Source organism: Nannizzia gypsea, genomic scaffold (assembly GCF_000150975.2).
Source record: "Nannizzia gypsea CBS 118893 supercont1.1 genomic scaffold, whole genome shotgun sequence".
Taxonomy (NCBI): domain Eukaryota; kingdom Fungi; phylum Ascomycota; class Eurotiomycetes; order Onygenales; family Arthrodermataceae; genus Nannizzia; species Nannizzia gypsea.
The window spans coordinates 686,056-705,948 of record NW_003345201.1 but is presented as its reverse complement, the minus strand read 5'-3'; the positions used below and the strand labels follow the sequence as shown (position 1 = coordinate 705,948).

The window sequence follows — 19,893 nt, the reverse complement described above, 5'->3', positions numbered from 1 at the left end:
CCTCGCTAATTAAGGTCTCTATAGCCGCTGCTACATCTGATTTAACCATTGATATAACATGCTCATATTAGTTCTTGGCTATTGAAGTTAAACTCTACATTTACATAACAGACTTTTTGAGGCTGAAAAGCCAATGGTACGTCGCATCCAGCGCTCAAATTTCTCCATACAATTTACTCTCGACCGCTTATACATTTGCTTGATGTAGTCATACATTATGCCAGTCATTGGCTCTACAGGGAATATATGTCAATAACCGGCTATTATCTCAGGTCTAGAATTTGACAGGTCAGGGCAAATGCGTCATAAATGGTTACCCCTATTTCTTGCCACCTGAGATATACACCCTTTGTGCGGTATATATCGCTTGTGATATGGCATTGCTCTTCTTCTACATATTATGCTCGCCGGATAATTAAGTATTACCTACTACCCAATTCAACACATTAGTTGTTTACATCAATTGTGCAGTATCGACTATTCCAAAACCGCAAAAGTGACTGTGAACTTTGTTCACCTTAGTCGAAAGATCACACGGCATCAGACGATGAACCGGGGGATAAAGTCTTAATGCTGGCTGAAGGTTTTCATTGCCGGTACACCTGAATTCAACTACAGATCCGCCGGCCATGGATAAGTTGAAAGAAGCGAAGAATCCTAGCCCAGCACGGATCAAACAAAGGCGGCTCCTTGCTCTGATTCTTTCAACAATAGCTGCTCTTCTCACGGTAATCGTTGTATTCCTATTCTGGGGAAGCCAGGAAAATCTCGAACGTCCCAGGCTAGAACGCAAATACAACATCCCTGACAAAGTAAGTCTTGCTGTATCTTCGAAAATAAGTCCCCCAAGTTGACAAGCCGACCTACCCTCGATCTTATTGCATTGCTCGAAATCATGCTATATTTTTCTAGCTTAGGGGCCTCAAGTCAAGTGTCCCTTAATTGTAGGTGGATATTAACATTATTATACTAGGTATCGCCCACGAAAAAGAGCGCTCCGCTGGGTAGAAGAACAGTTCCAAGATGGAAGGATAGCTATTTGAAGGCCCAGTCACTTGTCAACAATATGACCCTAGTGGAAAAGGTCAACATTACAACTGGGGTAGGCTGGAAAATGGGGCTTTGTGTTGGTAATACCGGTTAGACTCCTTTCACGCCTGTGAGCACTGATAAGTTCCTATTAAGCTCCGAAACTAAGGCTTTCTTCCAGGACCTGCCACAGAAGTCGGGTTTCCTTCGTTATGTCTTCAAGATGGCCCGTTAGGGTTACGCTTTGCGGACAACATAACCGCATTCCCTGCTGGTATTACTGTTGGAGCAACTTGGAATAGGGATCTGATGCATAGAAGAGGCGAAGCGTTGGGGCGAGAAGCTCGACGAAAGGGAGTAAATGTCCTCCTGGGTCCCGCTATGGGCCCTCTAGGGGTACTTCCAGCCGGAGGGCGTAACTGGGAAGGCTTTGGCACTGATCCTGTTCTGCAAGGAATTGCGTCTGCGGAAACTATACTAGGGACGCAGAAAGAAGGGGTAATTGCCACTGCAAAGCATTTTGTTCTAAATGAACAGGAGCATTTTCGGCAGCCACATGAATGGAATATATCAGGAGCCATGTCTACCAATACGGATGATCGCACACTTCATGAGGTATACGCGTGGCCGTTTGCCGAGAGTGTTCGTGCTGGTGTAGGTAGCGTAATGTGTGCATATCAGATGGTTAACAACACATATTCCTGCAACAACAACCGGCTTTTGAATGAAATCCTCAAAGATGAATTGGCGTTCCAGGGCTTCATTCAGTCAGACTGGTATGGCCAGCAAACCGGCGTTGCAAGTGCTCAGGCAGGGATGGACATGAATATGCCGGGAGAAATACATTACTCAGACTCGGGAGCGTCTTTCTGGGGTCAGAATCTGACTACTGCCGTTCTGAATGGATCTGTCGAGGTTGGGAGATTGAACGATATGGCAACCAGGATAGTTGCGGCATGGTATCAATTAAAACAGGACGAGTGGGAAAAGCCACCGCCCGATGGCAATGGAGGACCAAATTTTTCATCCTGGACAAAGAATGAAACAGGACGTTTGCATGAAGGGAGCAAGGATGACGACCAAAAGGTGACTGTTAATCGCTATATCCGGGCACCAAACGTGTGGAAGGACTCTCATAGTGGTCTTGCTCGAGAAATTGCAGTCGAGGGAACTGTCCTCCTGAAGAACGAAGATGGTATACTGCCTCTCTCTGCAGAAGGGGAAAGTTCAGATAGGAAGACGAAGGTGGGTGTCTTTGGGGAAGACGCCGGCCCAGGGGATGGACCAAACGTTTGTCCTGATAGGTCCTGCAATCAGGGAACCCTTGGATCGGGATGGGGTAGCGGTGCAGTCGACTTTCCATATCTTGTCACGCCGTGGGATGAGATCAAGAAGACATATAACAGTAACAACGTCTCTTTAGACGGGTATCTTTATAACGGCATCCAAGACAGCGACTTAGAGGATAAAGACTTATGCATTGTATTTACCAATGCGAACTCGGGGGAAGGATTCGCCTCCTGGGAAGGGATGTATGGAGATCGCAATGACTTATCCATTCAAAAGGATGGCAATAATTTGATCAGACAAGCGGCCAAAAAGTGTGGGAAGGGTAAAGGTAGCACTATCGTGGTTCTTCACTCAGTTGGTCCGGTAATGATGGAAGACTGGATCGAGAAGCCTGGGGTGAAAGCTGTTATACTTGCAAACCTTCCAGGTCAGGAGAGCGGTAGAGCTCTTGGAGATGTCTTGTTCGGTAGAGCTGATGCAACTGGGAGGCTCCCTTATACCATTGCAAAGGATCCTGAAGACTATGGACCGGAATCCAGAGTTCTATATGAGAGCAAAGACCCCGTACCCCAGAAAAATTTCTCCCAGGGGTTATATTTCGATTACCGGTATTTTGACAAACAAAACATCACGCCGCGGTACGAATTTGGGTTTGGTCTATCGTACACCTCCTTTCGACTATCGGATATCAAAGTCAAGGGTCTAAAACAGAAATCAGCGATCGCAAATGCAGAGTCCGAGGTTAATGTGGCTTTACCTTCATATAACGAAAGCATCCCAGACCCAGATCTAGCCCTGTTCCCTGAAGGATTTCGCGGGCTAGATAATTATGTCTACCCCTACATCACATCTGTGGACGATATCCAGGAAACAAAACACCTTCACTTTCTCCGACAGAATACCGAGGAAAAAGGCTCACCTGCCGGGGGTGGTGAAGGAGGAAACCCAGCGCTCTTCGAACAGATCGTCAACGTCAGCCTCACAGTCAACAACACTGGGGCACGAGCTGGTAAAACTGTGGTTCAACTTTACGTCTCTTTCCCGTCTGGCGTTAATGAGACAGTTAAGGAAGAGGGGAAAGACGACCAGGCGATATCCATAGATTTCCCTAACCGTGTGTTACGGAATTTTGAAAAGACCGAGTTACAGCCTGGCCAATCGAAGGAACTGATCTTGCCCTTGACACGGAAGGATTTGAGTTACTGGAGCATCTACCAGCAGAACTGGATAATGCCTACAGCTGGGAAGTTCAAGTTTTGGGCCGGACAGAGTTCAAGAGACCTACCTCTTACTGGTGAATTCTAAATGCATGACTCGTGTTGATGCTCGATACCCCATGGATCCTTGTTATTGTAGCCGCGCTTGGTTCCCTATGATGTAAATGTGATTACCCACCTGAGTCGGACGTAGACATATGTACTTAAGCAACTAATATCTAATCCTAGTTACCAGATGCATATTCCTCTATGTGAAACCTTCGACCAGCCTATAACGGAATAAACTTAGATGCTGGCGCCCTGCGGGTGCGGCTGGGAAGTATCTAGAAATGCACAGCATGGCCAATTGGAGTTTGCCAGTCCGGTTGGGGTATCGCCTGGTCCTAGTCGGGATATCCTTGCGGCATGCTGCATTGGTTGCTGGTCAAATAGCGCAAACTGAATGTACTCTAGCCCATACGGAGTGCCTGGACAGTTGACGGAATTCCTGGGGATACAAGCCATGTCCTGCCTGAGCCGTGTGAAAAGGACTATCCTTAAGTGGTTAATGGAAGTCCTATCTATTCATCAGTCCGTCCATTCTAGACCAATTCTTAAGAAGAATTAAGCCTTGATATATGGCATGGTAGTATGTATAAAGGGAAGGGCTTCCCTCTTCAAATGTTATTGCCTGTAGATGGCTTCCACAGCATTTTAACATAAGGAAACGTTCTTATATTCCACAATAATACACTGAAATGGCGCCAGGAGTCATTTCGGGCTTTGACGCGAGTAGGAGTCCTAGTCAGGGCTATGAAATCGACAAAGAAGCCATGTTCGATGGGTATAGTAGGAAGATCAAGGTACTGACTATAGGGGCTGGCATAAGCGGTATAATGATGGCCTATAACATCCAAAAGCACTGCCCGAACGTCGAACATGTGGTATATGAGAAGAACTATGATATAGGCGGTACCTGGTTGGAGAACAGGTATCCAAACTGTGCATGTGATGCGCCGAGTCATGCTTATATATTCAACTTTGCTCCTAACGTCGGTATCACCCTATCCTATCAGCTAGGACTTCATAGATGCGTTGACATGATTGGAATGTATACTGATATATTCGATAGCCCGAATGGAACAACGTCTATTCATATGCCACAGACGTGTGGGCGTATTTAGACAGAGTGTGCAAGGTCTTTGACCTTCGCAAATATATGATTTTCAACACGAAGATCACAGGGGCATACTGGGAAGAGTCTTGCGGCCAGTGGAGAGTGACACTCAGCCAGACGGCGGCAGATGGATCCAAGAAAGATATAGAAGAGTGGTGCCACGTTTTACTGAATGCCTCGGGCTTCTTGAACGAGCATAAGTGGCCGAATGTTCCTGGTCTAGACAGGTTCAAGGGAAGAGTGGGTTTCTCTCTGCTTGCTTTCGATATCTTGTATATCTTTGCTAATAGCTAACGAATGAGGACAGTTGATCCACACCGCAGCATGGCCGAAAGATTACCAAAAGGAGGAGTGGAATGGAGAGAGCGTTGCAGTCATTGGCAGCGGAGCTTCAAGCATCCAGACAGTGCCGGGGATGCAGCCATACGTAAAACATATTGATATATTCGTGAGGACGGTAAGCCGGGTCTTTGGATATACACTTTGATAACTTCATATATTGACTGAGATTGGTAGGGTACATGGTTTGCAACCATTGCAGGAAACAAGGGTGACAATGCAGCCTATTCCGAAGAAGAGAAGAAGAGATTCAGATCGGATCCGCAGGCGCTGATTGAGCACTGCAAGTCCTGGGAAGACCAGATCAATGGCATCTGGGGGATGTTCTATACTGGGAGCCCGGCACAGCAGGCTGTCCGTAAGATGTACGAGCAGCGAATGGCCGAATGCATCAAAGATGAACGTCTCTTAAAGGGTATGATATCACTATCACTGTCATTATCCTCATTCTCCTTGGTAGTGATGATGCTGAGGGGGAAAATAGGATTCATGCCTTCGTTTGGCGTGGGATGCCGTAGAATCACCCCTGCAGATCCGTTTATGGCGGCGATCCAGCAAGATAACGTTGACGTCCACTTCACGGCTGTGGGCGAAATCACAGAAGACGGGCTGGTTGGCGCAGACGGTACTAAGAGAAGGGCAGATACGATCATATGCGCCACAGGCTTCGACACTTCGTACCGACCAAAGTTCCCGTTTGTCGGCCAGGGAGGCGTCGATCTTCGTGAAAAGTGGGAGGCTCACCCAGAGTCGTATCTTGGCCTGGGAGTGCCAGGGTAAGTGGGAGGCAAGATGGACTTGATACTCCGTATGGACTATGGTTAAAATAACTGCTGACGGTCAAGGTAGGTTCCCTAACATGGTATCCTTCTTTGGCCCAACATGGCCCGTACATAATGTACCAACTCCTTTTCCATTTTATCTCGTCGAATTTTGACGTGCCCAAGTTATTTAACTGACTGATTGGCAGGGGTCAGTCGTCGGTCCACTGATGGAAGCCGGTAGGTATGCGGTCAAATTCATCCGCAAGATTCAAAATGAAGAGATACACTCGATCAGCCCGCGACAGGACGTCACCGACGCCTTCAACGAGCATGTCCAGGCGTGGAGCAAGCACACTATCTGGACAGATAGCTGCCGGAGCTGGTACAAGGATGAAAAGACTGGACGGGTGAATGCGATCTGGCCGGGCAGCTCGGAGCATTTCATTGAGCTGATCAAGCAGCCCCGGTTTGAAGACTACACAATCACCTATCGGAGGAAGAACATGTGGAGTTTCCTAGGGCTGGGAAATGTTCCTGCGAATATCACGGAGGGAGTCGATCGGAGTCCGTATCTCTCTGTGGATGAGATCGATCCTCGCTGGCTGGCAGAGATCTACGGGGAGCGACAGAACTAGGTGGCAGGCAAATGCGGCTGACAGGAGGCAGACACATGCATGGAACAGCAGCGGATGAGCTTGAAAATCTCACCCAGCTAGTTGTCAAATTTGGTAGATAGAGAGAGAATTTTGACCACTGTGGGCAATGCTGGTATTCCCCTGGTTGATTGTACCCGCCGGACCAGATATTCATTTAGCCCATCCCCAGATCAAATCCACTCGATGGACGCTAGTTACGGCGTAACTAACAGGTACTCGCATAGTAATGGCGGGTCCGGCTTTTTATGGCTGCATTATCATTGACTCTCTGTCGTCATAATAATTGCTCTGATATCGGCAAGGAGAGCCAAAATCGATCTGATGGATATGTAAATGTTGCTTCAGAAGGGAAAAGTTTTTCCCCGCCAGCATTAGCCTTGCGAGCGCAGCAGGTAATTAACTATGGGTATCCGTAGCCTGGTCATGGTACAGGCACAGGCATCGAGGGAATCCCCGGCTGTGGAGATCCAGAACTCAGTATATACTCAACCATGGGTAACTCTATGGAGGGTTGCCCCAGACAGCTGTGAATTTAAGCTCTTCCGCAGCCTTTATCCGAGTGGTGAGCTGAAGTGCTCAGAGACAATGTCTTGGACGTGCATCTCGTAAACGCAGTTAAATACGCACACGCACATAGTTATCCGATGTCTGAGTCGAGAGCTGAAGAGCTATCTGCCTGCCTTGATACACCTTGATAAGTAGAGGAGCGGCCGAGGAAAATGGCATCGAGATCCACCATCTATCAGCCTCTCTTCCCTGCCACTGCGGATATCTCCACCGTGCTAAGCTGTTAAGCAGCTCAAGAACGGGTCGGCGATGTTTCAGTTTTCGGCCCTTCATTGCCACGAACGACGGCATTCTGCAGATGCGCTCCCTGCCCATTGGATCCTCCTCATGTACAGATGGAGAAAAGACGATGGCAGGATTGTTGAAAAAGCATGTAGTGGATACGAGGCCATGGTAGCTGCGTATACTTATGTCTATTATACGATGAGAGGTATATATCGATCGACTATATATTATCCGCCCCTGTCTGCGCTCTGGTAGGTAAAAAAATTTGTACCTAGAAAACCCAACGCTTGCTACAATTCCTCATACACACCTTTCGGCCACATAGGGACAAAAGGAGTCGACAGTCCAGACAAGATGAAGGCTTCCTTGATCACCGCATTCTTCCTCCCCCTTCTCGCTCTTGGGGCTCCGCCTCCTCCGGCAGATCCGCCAGCCAATATCCAAGTCACAGCACGACACCCGGGATGTAAAGAAGTCGACAAGCTGCCCATGCAGGCTGCCGGACAGTCATTCTGGCTAGGCGGCTCTCCAGCTACTTACTGCCCAGAAATAGTTGGTGACGCCTGTCCACCAGGGAACGCTACCGTCATCCTCGGATTGAACAGCATGGTAAGTTTCTGGTCTTTTTTAAGAGAGAAATTCCAGCGCAATTCCCTTTCTCCTTGCTAAAAGATTGATTGAATCCAGAGTGTGCTCGTCCCCGGTGGCCAGCAGATGTACGTCGAGCCTAGCGGTAAGCTCGGCTTCACCCAGGCGCATTCCGCATACATTCCACCAGGATCGTATGTCGGCGGCTTTGCCTACAAGCCTCTCAACAAGAAATTCGGCAGCTTCTACTTCGGCGGCTGGGGTGCCACTGCGCTGATGGCTTGCCCTGTCCCAAACAACAAGTACTATCAAGTTTTCGCCAACATCAAGGACGCCAAGGTCCCTGGCGGAGACGTCAAGCAGTGTGTTGAGTTCGTTGGAGTCGCAAAGGCGTATGAGGGTGCCACGCCTGCTGCCTGGCAGTACACCTAAATGGCGTTATCAGTTGAGCTGGTGGTAATCGCTTTCAGGACTTCTTTTCGGACTCGAAACAGTTCTTTCGGGTATCTTCTTTTTTCTGTGCGCTGCCGGATGCATGTCTGTTAGCTTGTATATATCTAATGAGACCACGACACTTCTTCATCCTGTCATTTTTGTTCCTGGATATCGCTTGAACGCCTTCATCTTCACTCTTCATCATCTTCGCCTTCGTCTTTGATAGCAAGAAAGAGAAAGCCGGACGTTGTCCGTTTCCGGTTTGAGAAAAAGGCCGAAACCGGGGGAACAAATCACGTGTTTATATGATAAGTCATCAACGGCCGTGCTGAGCCTCGGCTTCTTTTTTTGCTTCTGGAAAAGGCAAAAACCAACGACAAAAGAAGACGAAGAGACGAAGATAAATATCGCGAGAAACAACAGATATCGGTCATTTTGATATTAATATGGGGATTATATATACGTCAGCGGAGAGAGGGTGCCAGCACTGCAGAGATTTCTAACTCATGTCTCTTGACAGGGCGTGGAAGATGCGCGGATGACGTTGGATAGAATGTTGAACCAGCTGTTTGTACCTGCGGGAGGGCTCCGAGCAAACCAGGTTCGCGATAAATGTCCGCAGGAAAGCAGCTTTACCTATACGCAATAACGCCCCCGGGTATGGGGCAGAGGACGGGAAAACCCTCTGGGAAGTCGGAAAAATCGGCCGAGATGGTCATCTATCAAAGCCTTCGGCTGGTGGTCTAGATGGACGTGTTCTACTATGCAAACGTACTTCCAATAGCAGCCCAGGGTTTCCCGTTCTAACGTAGTAAAATCTAGTAGCAGAGCTATCTCGACCGAGTTGTTTGGCCCTACGCTTCCGCGTTGGCCGTATCTCCCGTTCGTTCGGCGTATGCTGCCGTGGAAGTGACTCGATAGCTATGCTGTGTTGCCATAACACATAGACAGCGTCGGCTGGGTTCCGAGAGAAACTCAGTTAATAAGGCAGCAAGTTACTGGCTACGCGGGCAGATGCAGTGAAACTAACTGGAGCTGGATCCCATACAGAAGCAAGACTCCAGTTTAACATGTGCCGCGGCTTTGGGTGGCCGTTTGGCGTTGTCTTGTATATATAAAGGCCCTCCTATAGTCCTTCGGGCATCTCCCCCTCTGTCTCCTCTGGAATTTTGCTACATCATCAAACACGATACCGATTGTTGTGATACAACTACATATACCATATACAAAGTTAACGTCACTCAAGAGCATAGGCAAGATGACCTCGGTGGAAGCTCAGCTCAAGGGTGTTGCCATCCTCGGCCCCCTTAACGATCAGACTCGCAAGATCCTCACCAAGGAGGCCACAGCGTTCCTAGCTCTCCTCCATCGCACATTCAATGGTACCCGCAAGGCACTGTTGAAGAGACGTATTGACCGCCAGGCCGAAATTGATAGAGGCGCCCTTCTCGATTTCCTGCCTGAGACCAAGCATATCCGTGACAATGATACATGGAAGGCTGCTCCCCCTGCCCCCGGGCTCGTTGATCGTCGTGTTGAGATCACAGGTCCAACGGACAGGAAGATGGTTGTCAATGCTTTGAATGCCGATGTTTGGACTTACATGGCCGACTTTGAAGGTGAGCGGAGTCCTCCGATGGCTTGCACGAAGAACTAGCTGCGATAAATATACATAGCTAACGCCTGCATGCTGTTATATTATAGACTCCTCTGCTCCAACATGGGAGAACATGGTCAATGGCCAGGTGAACCTTTACGATGCCATCCGTCGTCAGGTCGATTTCACCCTCGGCGGCAAGGAGTACAAGCTCCGCACCGATAGGAAACTTCCCACGCTCATTGCCCGTGCTAGAGGCTGGCACCTTGATGAGAAGCATTTCACTGTTGACGGAGAGCCAATCTCCGGCAGCTTGTTCGACTTTGGTCTTTACTTCTTCCACAATGCCCAGGAGCTCGTCAAGCGAGGCGCTGGCCCATACTTCTATCTCCCCAAGATGGAATCTCACTTAGAGGCCCGCCTGTGGAACGACGTCTTCAACATTGCCCAGGACTACATTGGTATGCCCCGAGGCACTATCCGAAGTACCGTCCTCATTGAGACCATCACTGCTGCTTTTGAGATGGACGAGATCATTTATGAGTTGAGAGATCACAGCTCTGGCTTGAACTGTGGACGATGGGATTACATCTTCTCCTTTATCAAGAAGTTCCGTAACAACCCTAACTTTGTCCTGCCTGACCGTGCCTCCGTCACCATGACCGTGCCCTTCATGGACGCATATGTTAGGCTTCTGATCAAAACCTGCCACCGACGAGGTGTTCACGCCATGGTAAGCTTGTTCCTTTTCTTCCCATTATGGTTTATCAATGCAGTGCTAATACGCACTTTAAATAGGGTGGTATGGCCGCTCAAATTCCTATCAAGAATGACCCCAAGGCAAATGACGTTGCCATGGAGAGCGTTCGTGCCGATAAGCTCCGCGAAGTCCGTGCTGGCCACGATGGGACATGGGTTGCTCACCCAGCTCTTGCAGCAATTGCATCCAATGTCTTTAACGAATATATGCCCACGCCTAACCAGCTCTTTGTCCGAAGGGAGGACGTCCACGTTACTGCCAATGATCTCTTGAATACTAATGTTCCAGGAAGCATCACCGAGTCCGGCATCAGGAAGAACCTGAACATCGGCCTCTCCTACATGGAGGGATGGCTCCGTGGAGTTGGCTGTATCCCAATAAACTTCCTTATGGTTCGTCAAGAAACATGGTATCACTTCTAATACAACCCATCACTAACCCACTGCTTACAGGAGGATGCTGCTACCGCTGAAGTCAGCCGAAGTCAGCTCTGGCAGTGGGCCAAGCACAACGTTCCCACCGCCGAGGGAAAGAGAGTGGACAAGGCATATGCTCTTAAACTCCTCAAGGAGCAAGCCGACGAGCTTTCCGCCAAGGGTCCAAAGGGTAACAAGTACCAGCTTGCTGCTCGCTACTTCTCTGGCCAAGTTACCGGAGAGGATTATGCTGATTTCTTGACCACGTAAGTCCTCGCCATTTATCCACATGTCATATACCTTTGAGTATCACTAACTCTTATCTGTAGGCTGTTGTACAATGAGATTTCTGCCCCTGGCCCAGCTGTCAAGCTTTAAACTAACATTAAGCAAAACACTGTCTTTATTTCCTTTAGCAACGGTCTGGCATGCGAAACTGAAATACTCCATAATGTAGATAAGCTTGGATTTTTTTGGAACGCGCTGTATGAATTGAGCAATCATAGTATTTTTTATTTTTTTATCAGCATACCCCCGACTAAATATCATGTTTGATGGCAACGTCCCAAAACCAGACATGAAATAATACCCGGCTTATTGATATATCATATTAGAACGAATAAACATGGTAAAGTGGCAGATCAACGGAATATCGAAGTTCAAGTGAAAACGACGGGAAAGTAGCTATTTGGTGTCCTTGGAAACCTTTTCTACACTTGAACGACTCGTCATATCACCCAGAACTGAACTAGATGCCGTGTTGGTATTATGTATCCCCTGAGCATCTAATTCCGTCACTCTCCTCGGTCCAGAAAGATTATAAAACGGCGTACTCGATGTAGCCTCCGTAGGAGCAAGAGTAGAGGGCGGATAATATCCTATTACTGACCTCGAAGCGTCTTGTCTTGGCTCACCGTTCCCATGCACCCTCTGTTCCTTGAACCCTATACTGTTATTCAGGCCTCTTTCTCCAGTGACGCCAGGTGTATTCTTTTCCTTTGCTCTTGATCTCAGGACCATCCATACAACGCCTACGATAACTACCCCTATAACTGCAAGGCCGCCCACAACACCTCCAGCAATAGCACCAGCTCTCTTTGACACGCCATTTCCATCTTTGTCGTTAGGGATACTTGGAACGGTAGGTTCTGTGCTACTTGCTGTCGTTGTCGTAGGGTTTGTAGACGATGAGATCACGGATGTAGATGTAGTAGTTGTGGAAGTGGAAGTGTGCTTTTTTGTAGTTGAGACGCCTTCTCTTGGAGGATCATAGTTCCGGATTTCATGTCCACCACATTGCTGGAGCGTATACTGTATCGAGCAGCACCCGGTATCGATGCAGTACGTATCCTGAGGACAGTAGCCTATATGGACGTCAGCTTATTACAGGCTACCATAGCATAAACAGTTGAAATGAGGGAATGTGGTTATTATAAACCCAGGTAACAAGAGAAGGGAATACGATATCAAGATTAAAGGGAAAGTGACATACTCCCATCCATACAGCAAACCTCACCTACTTCTGGGTTGTAGCATCTAGTCTCGTTTACACAGGGAATGTTCCCCACCCCACAAGCCTTCTCACAGTTCCTAGGTGGCGGAGTATAGGTACACTCTGTTGGAGGCGGAGACTTGTTCGCTGTCATTGACATAGCTATTACCCGCCGGTAGAGCAACTCGGCTTCGATATCCGCGGCCAGCACGGCCGAAAAAAGGGCGAGAGACGCTAATATCCGCATTTTTTGAGAGTCAAGAAGAATGCAAGTTAGAAAGAACGGAAGACGAAGAGTATGAAGAAAGGAGAGCTAGATGAAGGATTCAAGAAAATTGGGGTTTATTTTTATTTGGCTGTGCCTTGCCTATGTCTATTGTAGGCTGTATTGAGTGAATAATGGCATCGCATCCGGAAATTCCCAGATACAAAGAAGTCACCGTGTGATTCGAAGGTTAAGATCAGCTTTGTGCTTCCCCGTGGCCATGTATCAAGGTGATTCACTTCTCCGTTTTACAGTTGAATCAACCTCATGAAGTGACCATAGGTGAGCCTTACGTTTGGCTAGGCCAGTGTACCAGACTTTGTACTCATTCCCTCGTTTGTGCTCTGCTGCTCCTTTGAAACTTTCATCCAGTTCAGTTAACATCTCTCGGGTATACCCTCTATTGATGCCTCTGAAGCGATTAACTATAGCAGTCATTTGAGTCCCAATTCCTCTAGTAACTCGGGGGGAGGATTTGGCATGCGTCTCGGGTGTACTGCATATCGACTTCCTGAGCTATAACCGTCATCCATGTAAAAGTTAAAAAGGCACGGCGGCGGAATTGATATTATCACATGGCTCTCCGAGTCATCCTCGCTTTGATCCGAAATCCGGGGCGCCTTCCAGTCAAATTCCTCCGGTTCAGTTGCCCAGTCGCATTCCTCTACCCAATATTCAATATCTGGACCGGTGTCGGGGCTATATCTATGTACTCCCCTGGGGATTGGCTCATCGATTCCAGTAACTCGCTTTAAACGGCTCCTTTCATCTCTACCTTTTCTTAAAGACGAAATTTGATCTGTGTGAAATTGGCATTCCCCAGCCTTGTACCCGCGTATGGCTAGCTGTTCTAGATTTGGAGGTAGGATATCATGTAATTGGAAAGATTGAGGGTTCTGGTTGACCTCACTGGGCTTCCCTAGGAGCAAATCGACCCCAATGCTAAGATGGGTTAAGGCAGTAAATGACCTGAGTGATGCCGCAAATTGATTTGGTAGCGATTCCTCAGCCAACTCGCCCCCGTTGTCAGCTTTCAGGTCAGCATCAACGTCCAGATTAAGCATCTGTAGAGTACCACAACGGGGGAGGAGTGCCTCTCGTAGGTCTGTCGGATAGATAAACTCAGGGCCAGCAGAATATGAAAAGCGTCGGCCTCCAATGGTATAGGTAAACTCCTCCAGTATTCTTGGTTGTCTAATAATATCCGCAAGGTGGCTGGAGGGCATGTTAGAGTGGTTAATACGTATATTCCTGAAGTTAGAAGTCCCTGGAGAAATATACTCGGAGTCACTGCAGTCACTTGTGCTGCATATGTTGTTAATACTTATTGTCTTGACGTTTGGTAACCGGTCGAAAAAGCGCATGAGGCTTAAGAGGTTAATTCCTGAGTGATAATTCTGCCAAGTACCACGACGGTCGTTGAAGCAAATGTTCACGACAACCAGCTTCTGAAGATAACCCGAGTGACTATTGTTAATCCTCTTGAGGAATTGACCCAACATCTGGCATGGCCATATATTATGGATCTTTAGGACCTTGATATTTGGCGATTTGGAAATTAATGCTACCACAACGGCATTAGTGCCCCAGGTTTTGACCGCGTCTCCTAACCTTCTCCACTCCCTCGGAGCCCTGCGAGCAGGGATTAATTCTTGCCGTCTTGAATGCAAGTTAGCTAATTGTGCACATTTCCAGGAGGGGAGGAAGCAAGAGAAACCTTATACTGCTGAAAGGATTATATTCATTTTTCACCCAAGCCCAAGCCATTTCCACATCCTCATCGTCAAATCCTGCCTCACCCATCATAGCTTTAAACATTTCACACATCCCAAAGTCAGGATGGCCTGAACAGTTGTCCGGCAGGGATGCAATTCTTCTGTAATCTCTAGGCTGGTACATGAGGGGCAGAAGAACCTGGAACTCATGGACATATTGCCCTAGGTAGGGTGTCTCACAAATTTCTTCCAATTTGCGATATGCTCTGTACCAGAGACTGTCTGTTGTGAGTCTAATGCGATGGTATTTTTGGCGCGTCGATGGATCAATAAGATGGTAGAAATGGCGGCAGACAAGAGAAAATGTGAGTATCTCACGAAAGGTGGTGAGATGGGAAATAATCTCTCTAATAAGCTCGAGAGGGAGCGTGTCGAGACCCGTCATCTTCCTGTCCTGAATTGGCCCGACGGTATATTTTGGATATCAAAGTGTTTGTGTGCGCTGTGGTAGGTAGTCAGGTTTATTAAATAGTTACATAGCTTGTCAACAACTGGTTAGTTGTTTAGTTAGCAGACCCATCTCTGGTTGCGCCCTGTTGTCATTCTTGACTAGGCAATTACTCATTGTTAGTACTAGTCCAGCCATATTTAAGGGATTGAAAGCATGCTTATAATAGTTATATTACTGTGGGACCATAACTGCTTGCCCATCCAAGGGATGTAGTTAGCTAGAGGTTGGTTCGTTGGTTGCCTGGCTATTTACCGACGTCGCTTCCCGGCCCGACTTAGCCGCGATGGAGCAAAGAAGTTCCGCTTCTGCTCCTCTTTGGCCGCCTCGCCTTTTAATCAACTCTACGACCGTTTGGACTTCCACATTCTCAGCGAGTCCTTGGACGGCCTTTATCTGCCAGGCTCGCCGATCCAAGGGATGAGAGAAAGGGGATAGTCTTGGGTTGTTTTCTGACGCCCTGAGACATGTGCATGTCTTTAGTAACTCGTTAACTACCCAAGATGTTAAAGCAAGCCATCCGTCTACCTACTTGGTCCGACGTAGGGAATTCCAGTCTGAAAGTCGGGCTTAACATATTGTACCCTGCCTTACATACTTTGGAAGACTCTGGAGCCGTAAGTTTGGCGATTTCTTGTACCTCAGTATATCTAGTAGTTTCCTTAGATCGCTGGAATGAGGATCTCCCCGTACGGACACGCTCCTAAGGGCGCTGCGAAATTTGATGACTAGCTAAGGAATGCACAAGAATGATAACATCTCCCCTCAGCGAGTCTAATCTTTTGCTCTGCCCATTATCGTTCTCGCAACAACTCTAGTATTAATTCCCATACCTATAATAAAATGATTATCTGTATCATGCCACTGGCAAAGGACGCGGGTTACATATAACTACGGAGTAGCTCCAAGCAGTATTAAATTGAACAGTTCGCGCTAGCAAGGGGTAGGCCTCTTATCCTTACGTTAAACATGCGACTGCAAGCGAGTTCTCAGGGAAAAACGGCCGAAGAACCCCCTCAGGAGCCCGTTAGAAATAGATAGCCTGCACCCCTGCAGCCATCTGTACGCCGTCACTACCAAGCGGCATCGGCGTCACACCACAAGGAGGTACATAAAGCCGTTCGAGAAAAGTGCGGAATCCAACAATTAACAGCCGGGCTGGGTTGGGTAAAATGCATCATACTTACATGTAAGACGTGCATGTACATATACTCCGTATAGCACAGGAAATATGTACGTGCATGCATATACAGGTACGGTCTAGCAAGCCGACGGAGCAAAGCATACAAATAGGAAGCGGTCCATGGCTGCATCCTTGGGGTTAGGGGTCTCGGCTACATGACATTTGCATGTATTTATTATGACTGCATGTTTTGTCGTTTGGCGTACGGAGTATGGACAGGGCTATTGGACAGGATGATAGGAGGTAATATATACATGGTTGCTGGTACCCCAACGGCCATGCATATGAATGTGTGCAGAGGCAGAGCAGGGGATAGGAGATAACTGATTCCATTATCTTGGTAAAGGTAAGGTAGTAACAGACATAAACGGACTAAACGGCCGTGATATAAGTAATGTCGATAGGGAGGAGGGACAGGGGGGGTTGGGAAGAAACAAAGTCAAAGAAAGGAAAAGGGTATATCGAAAATATCTTGGAGATATGTACAATGAACGCATTCAAGAAATGATAACCGCCCCCCTGAACCAACACCCTCCGCCCCGTCCTCGGTTTGCTGTCCAGACTGATTGTTGTCTGGCGCGAGGTGTATACGCTATGATGTAAGAGAAACAAAATAAAAAGGAAAGAGAAAAGGGAGAGAAAGGAAGGGAATAATGACAATAAGAGCGCCGCTCGCTGAACGGGGGCCGAGGTAAGTGTGTATAATATGTATGAATGTATAAGGGAAGAAGGTGGAGTTGGCATCAATCAGAGACGAGTTTCCCACTGCTTCAAGCAAGTGTGAAATGTGCTTTTTTGAAATATTAAGGTACCATATCGACGTTGGCAGGAAGATAGTGGTGGTGGTGGTGGTGGTGGTGAGATTGTGATATGGTTCGAGAAGTGCAAAGACACTTCTGAGCGGGTGGTTATCACGACTCGTCTGTCGGTTTTCGGGCATACACTATTGTTCCCGGTAGATATGCGTTTGTCTTATAGTCCCGCAGAGGGGCACGCATCTGGGCAAGGAAGTACTGTGCTTCCTCGTACGGCCATCGTAGCGCAGTGGTCAGGAGCCGGAGCATGTACCCTTCCACGCCACCGTGTAGTCGCACCTGGTTCCACCGGCCAAGTTCCCGTAGTTTTGGGTCTCTACTCCATCTGTTGCTGGTTGTCAGCATGTATATTATACATAGAAAGAAGGGGGCGGACAAGACTAACCCGTTCATGGGCCACTTGTATTCTATCTCGACAACGTCGACGAAGCCAGCTCGCTTAAGACGCTCCTTGCTCTCCTTCCAGATGGTAAACGACTTGCCAAATGAGGCGCCGGCTTCGACGACGGTCTTCCCCCACAGGGTGTAGAAGTGCGAAGGCCCGACCGAGCCGTCGTCCGAGGTTGGCTCCACGGAATGTTCGACCACCTCGATGTATCCGCCGGGTTTGAGGCACTGGTAGCATTGTTGGAAGAACTCATCCCAGTCCGGGATGCAGCCGAACATTTCCCGTACATGTATGAAGTCAAACTGGTCCTGGGGGTATGTCCAGGGGCAGAGGGTGACATCATCTACTTCAAATGAGCAGTTTGGAGGGAGAAAGCTGGGCTGGATGGGCGACAGGTCGACGCCAGTGACCTTTGCGCTCGGGTACTCGTCCGCTGTATCTCTGTGGGCTGTCAGTACGAACCACTCTAGGGGACCAATACACCTAAGCGTAGAGGTAGACGATGAGATGTGGATTGACGACATACATGGCCCATATTCCGGTGCCAGTGCCAACGTCTAAGATTTCCTGATCGGGGGGAAGGGAAACAGATGGTTAGCATGGGATGCTGCAGTGCGACAGAGTACCCTCTGCCGCCCGTGTCTTCTGGCTGCAGAGGGCCCTGGGCGGATTATGTTGGGTGGTTACCTGGGGGTTGGAGATGGGCGCAAGATGCAGCTTGCCGTCCAGGGTCAAGAGGTACATGTGGTGCGCGAGGTCCTGCTGGTCGTTTGCGGTCTCGTCGTTCGGTCCCTGATCAAATCCATCATCAATAACTATCATCAACATCGCCAGGATGGGCCGAAGACAAAACGATGACCTACCCAGTAGGCTCCATCGCGGTACGAGTGGTATCGCCGGCCGTTCTCATAGCGATACCTAGTGATGTATGTCGACAGCGTCTTTGTATCGTCGCCCATCATCTCCCCTTCGCTCGTTGAGTCGGCGTAGGCCTCGTCGAGCCCGTCATCGTCGCTCGAGTCTGCTGCTTGCGGTGACGGCGCATCAGATGAGACCGGCCGGCCATCTTCAGGCAGCGCCTCCCGCTCTTCCTCCTCCTCCTCCTCCAACTGCTCCTGGCGATACTTCTCCTCCTCCCGCTGCTGCTGTTGGTAGTCGGGGTGTTGGTACTGTTGGATATGCTGCGCCTGTCTGCTACCGCCAAGCGGCTGCTGGCGTCGTTGTGAATCCATCTCTATGCTGAGTATCCTCCGTATATCCTGGGCCCCTCGAACAGGCGTCCGTCTTCTTCGTCCTCTTCCTCTTTTTCGTCTTCGTCGTCTTCTTCTCCAGCTGCTGCTTCAGGCGACCATCAATCAAGACACGGAGTCTATGTATCAAAGAAAGCAGAGAGAAGCCCTGGGCGAGCCACTCGTAGTAAGCCTGGCGTTTCTTGGTTTTCTTTTTTGTTTGTTCCCCCTACCAGCAGCGCGGAGGAGACGGCGAAGGATAAAAAAAGAAAAGGAAAGACAAGCAATTAAGAGAACAATGATAGCGTTTGAAAAGGATAGTATTAGCAGAGGCGATCCTTGTTTGCTCTGCTGCTGCTTCGTCTTCTGCGTCTTCTGCGTCTTCTGTGGTCGACATCAAGGGGACAAGGGGATGCGAAAGATCTCACTCGCTAGCCAAAAAAAGTCAACTCCACCGCCAGAGCCAGAGGCGAGAGAAGTGGAAGGGGGAGAAAAGCAGCCACTACCCCGGTCAATAATACCAGCAGGGCTAATATGGGCAAGCCGTGGATATCTCGGTGGCAGAGCACTAGTATGACTCGCTCCGCCAGGCTGTCAGCGGTGGTCAAACCGGAGATTCCGCAGAAACATCCCCGAACTTTTGATCATGCTTCCGTCCCCCATCTTGGACTTTAGCGGCCAGCCAGGCTCGTGTTGATCGCCCCTCATGAAAGCCCGTGGGAGGGCCTATCAGCATGGCTGTAGCATAGCATATTCCTTTTCTTTTCATATGCTGCAGCCCTGAGTTATCCATGTCCTGGTCAACTCTATCGCCTTGTTGCAGAAGTCCGGTATGGCGGTTGTCGGTTTTGGTGATACGAAAGCGAAGGACATATATCAAATTCGCTGTCCTCCACTCTTCCTTTGGCAGTAAGGGAGGATCGCACAACAGGCTTGTTACGGAGTACTTGCTATTCATAGCATGTCCGCCCTTTTTATGCCTTCATGTCCGGCCTGTTCGTCTATTTTACGGGATATGGAGTACACCGGCTCCTGATAGACGGTCGTCTACTGGCCGTATAAAGTTTTTGGGCCGGACAAGGGCCAAGTTCAAGGGTTGATCCTGAAGAAAGCAGAGCAAGCCATAGTGCAACTCTTAAGACGATGGCATGATATCCACCCTCTGGCGGTCCCCTCGCCTGCCAGCGTGTTATTTTTCGTGTCTGGCCGTGGGCTCACAGGATTAAATCTCGAAAAATGCCTCCGTTTTTTCCTTTCCT

At 48.7% G+C, this 19,893-nt stretch overlaps 7 protein-coding genes across 7 annotated transcripts; 4 read left to right on the top strand and 3 right to left on the bottom strand.

Annotated features, from left to right (window-relative positions):
* Positions 1–629: 629 nt before the first annotated feature.
* MGYG_00253 (beta-glucosidase 1) lies at positions 630–3,624 on the top strand (the record flags this gene model as incomplete). Its single annotated transcript, XM_003176115.1, has 3 exons — positions 630–812; positions 974–1,139; positions 1,211–3,624. The coding sequence occupies 3 exons, from the start codon at positions 630–632 to the stop codon at positions 3,622–3,624; spliced, it is 2,763 nt and encodes a 920-aa protein (XP_003176163.1).
* A 649-nt stretch (positions 3,625–4,273) lies between these two features.
* On the top strand, positions 4,274–6,430 carry MGYG_00252 (4-hydroxyacetophenone monooxygenase; the record flags this gene model as incomplete). The annotated part of the gene is made up of 7 exons (XM_003176114.1): positions 4,274–4,567; positions 4,648–4,932; positions 5,000–5,149; positions 5,209–5,446; positions 5,516–5,807; positions 5,881–5,929; positions 6,002–6,430. 7 exons carry the CDS (start codon positions 4,274–4,276, stop codon positions 6,428–6,430), a joined length of 1,737 nt encoding a protein of 578 aa, XP_003176162.1.
* Positions 6,431–7,597: 1,167 nt separating this feature from the next.
* MGYG_00251 (IgE-binding protein) lies at positions 7,598–8,263 on the top strand (the record flags this gene model as incomplete). The annotated part of the gene is made up of 2 exons (XM_003176113.1): positions 7,598–7,852; positions 7,931–8,263. 2 exons carry the CDS (start codon positions 7,598–7,600, stop codon positions 8,261–8,263), a joined length of 588 nt encoding a protein of 195 aa, XP_003176161.1.
* Positions 8,264–9,524: 1,261 nt separating this feature from the next.
* MGYG_00250 (malate synthase A) lies at positions 9,525–11,417 on the top strand (the record flags this gene model as incomplete). The annotated part of the gene is made up of 5 exons (XM_003176112.1): positions 9,525–9,885; positions 9,971–10,596; positions 10,662–11,015; positions 11,076–11,305; positions 11,369–11,417. The coding sequence occupies 5 exons, from the start codon at positions 9,525–9,527 to the stop codon at positions 11,415–11,417; spliced, it is 1,620 nt and encodes a 539-aa protein (XP_003176160.1).
* Positions 11,418–11,723: 306 nt separating this feature from the next.
* Positions 11,724–12,778, bottom strand: MGYG_00249 (hypothetical protein; the record flags this gene model as incomplete). The annotated part of the gene is made up of 2 exons (XM_003176111.1): positions 11,724–12,403; positions 12,532–12,778. 2 exons carry the CDS (start codon positions 12,776–12,778, stop codon positions 11,724–11,726), a joined length of 927 nt encoding a protein of 308 aa, XP_003176159.1.
* A 452-nt stretch (positions 12,779–13,230) lies between these two features.
* On the bottom strand, positions 13,231–14,956 carry MGYG_00248 (hypothetical protein; the record flags this gene model as incomplete). Its single annotated transcript, XM_003176110.1, has 2 exons — positions 13,231–14,455; positions 14,514–14,956. The coding sequence occupies 2 exons, from the start codon at positions 14,954–14,956 to the stop codon at positions 13,231–13,233; spliced, it is 1,668 nt and encodes a 555-aa protein (XP_003176158.1).
* Positions 14,957–17,113: 2,157 nt separating this feature from the next.
* MGYG_00247 (UMTA) lies at positions 17,114–18,637 on the bottom strand (the record flags this gene model as incomplete). The annotated part of the gene is made up of 5 exons (XM_003176109.1): positions 17,114–17,342; positions 17,403–17,846; positions 17,932–17,972; positions 18,093–18,197; positions 18,269–18,637. 5 exons carry the CDS (start codon positions 18,635–18,637, stop codon positions 17,114–17,116), a joined length of 1,188 nt encoding a protein of 395 aa, XP_003176157.1.
* Between the last annotated feature and the right edge of the window lie 1,256 nt (positions 18,638–19,893).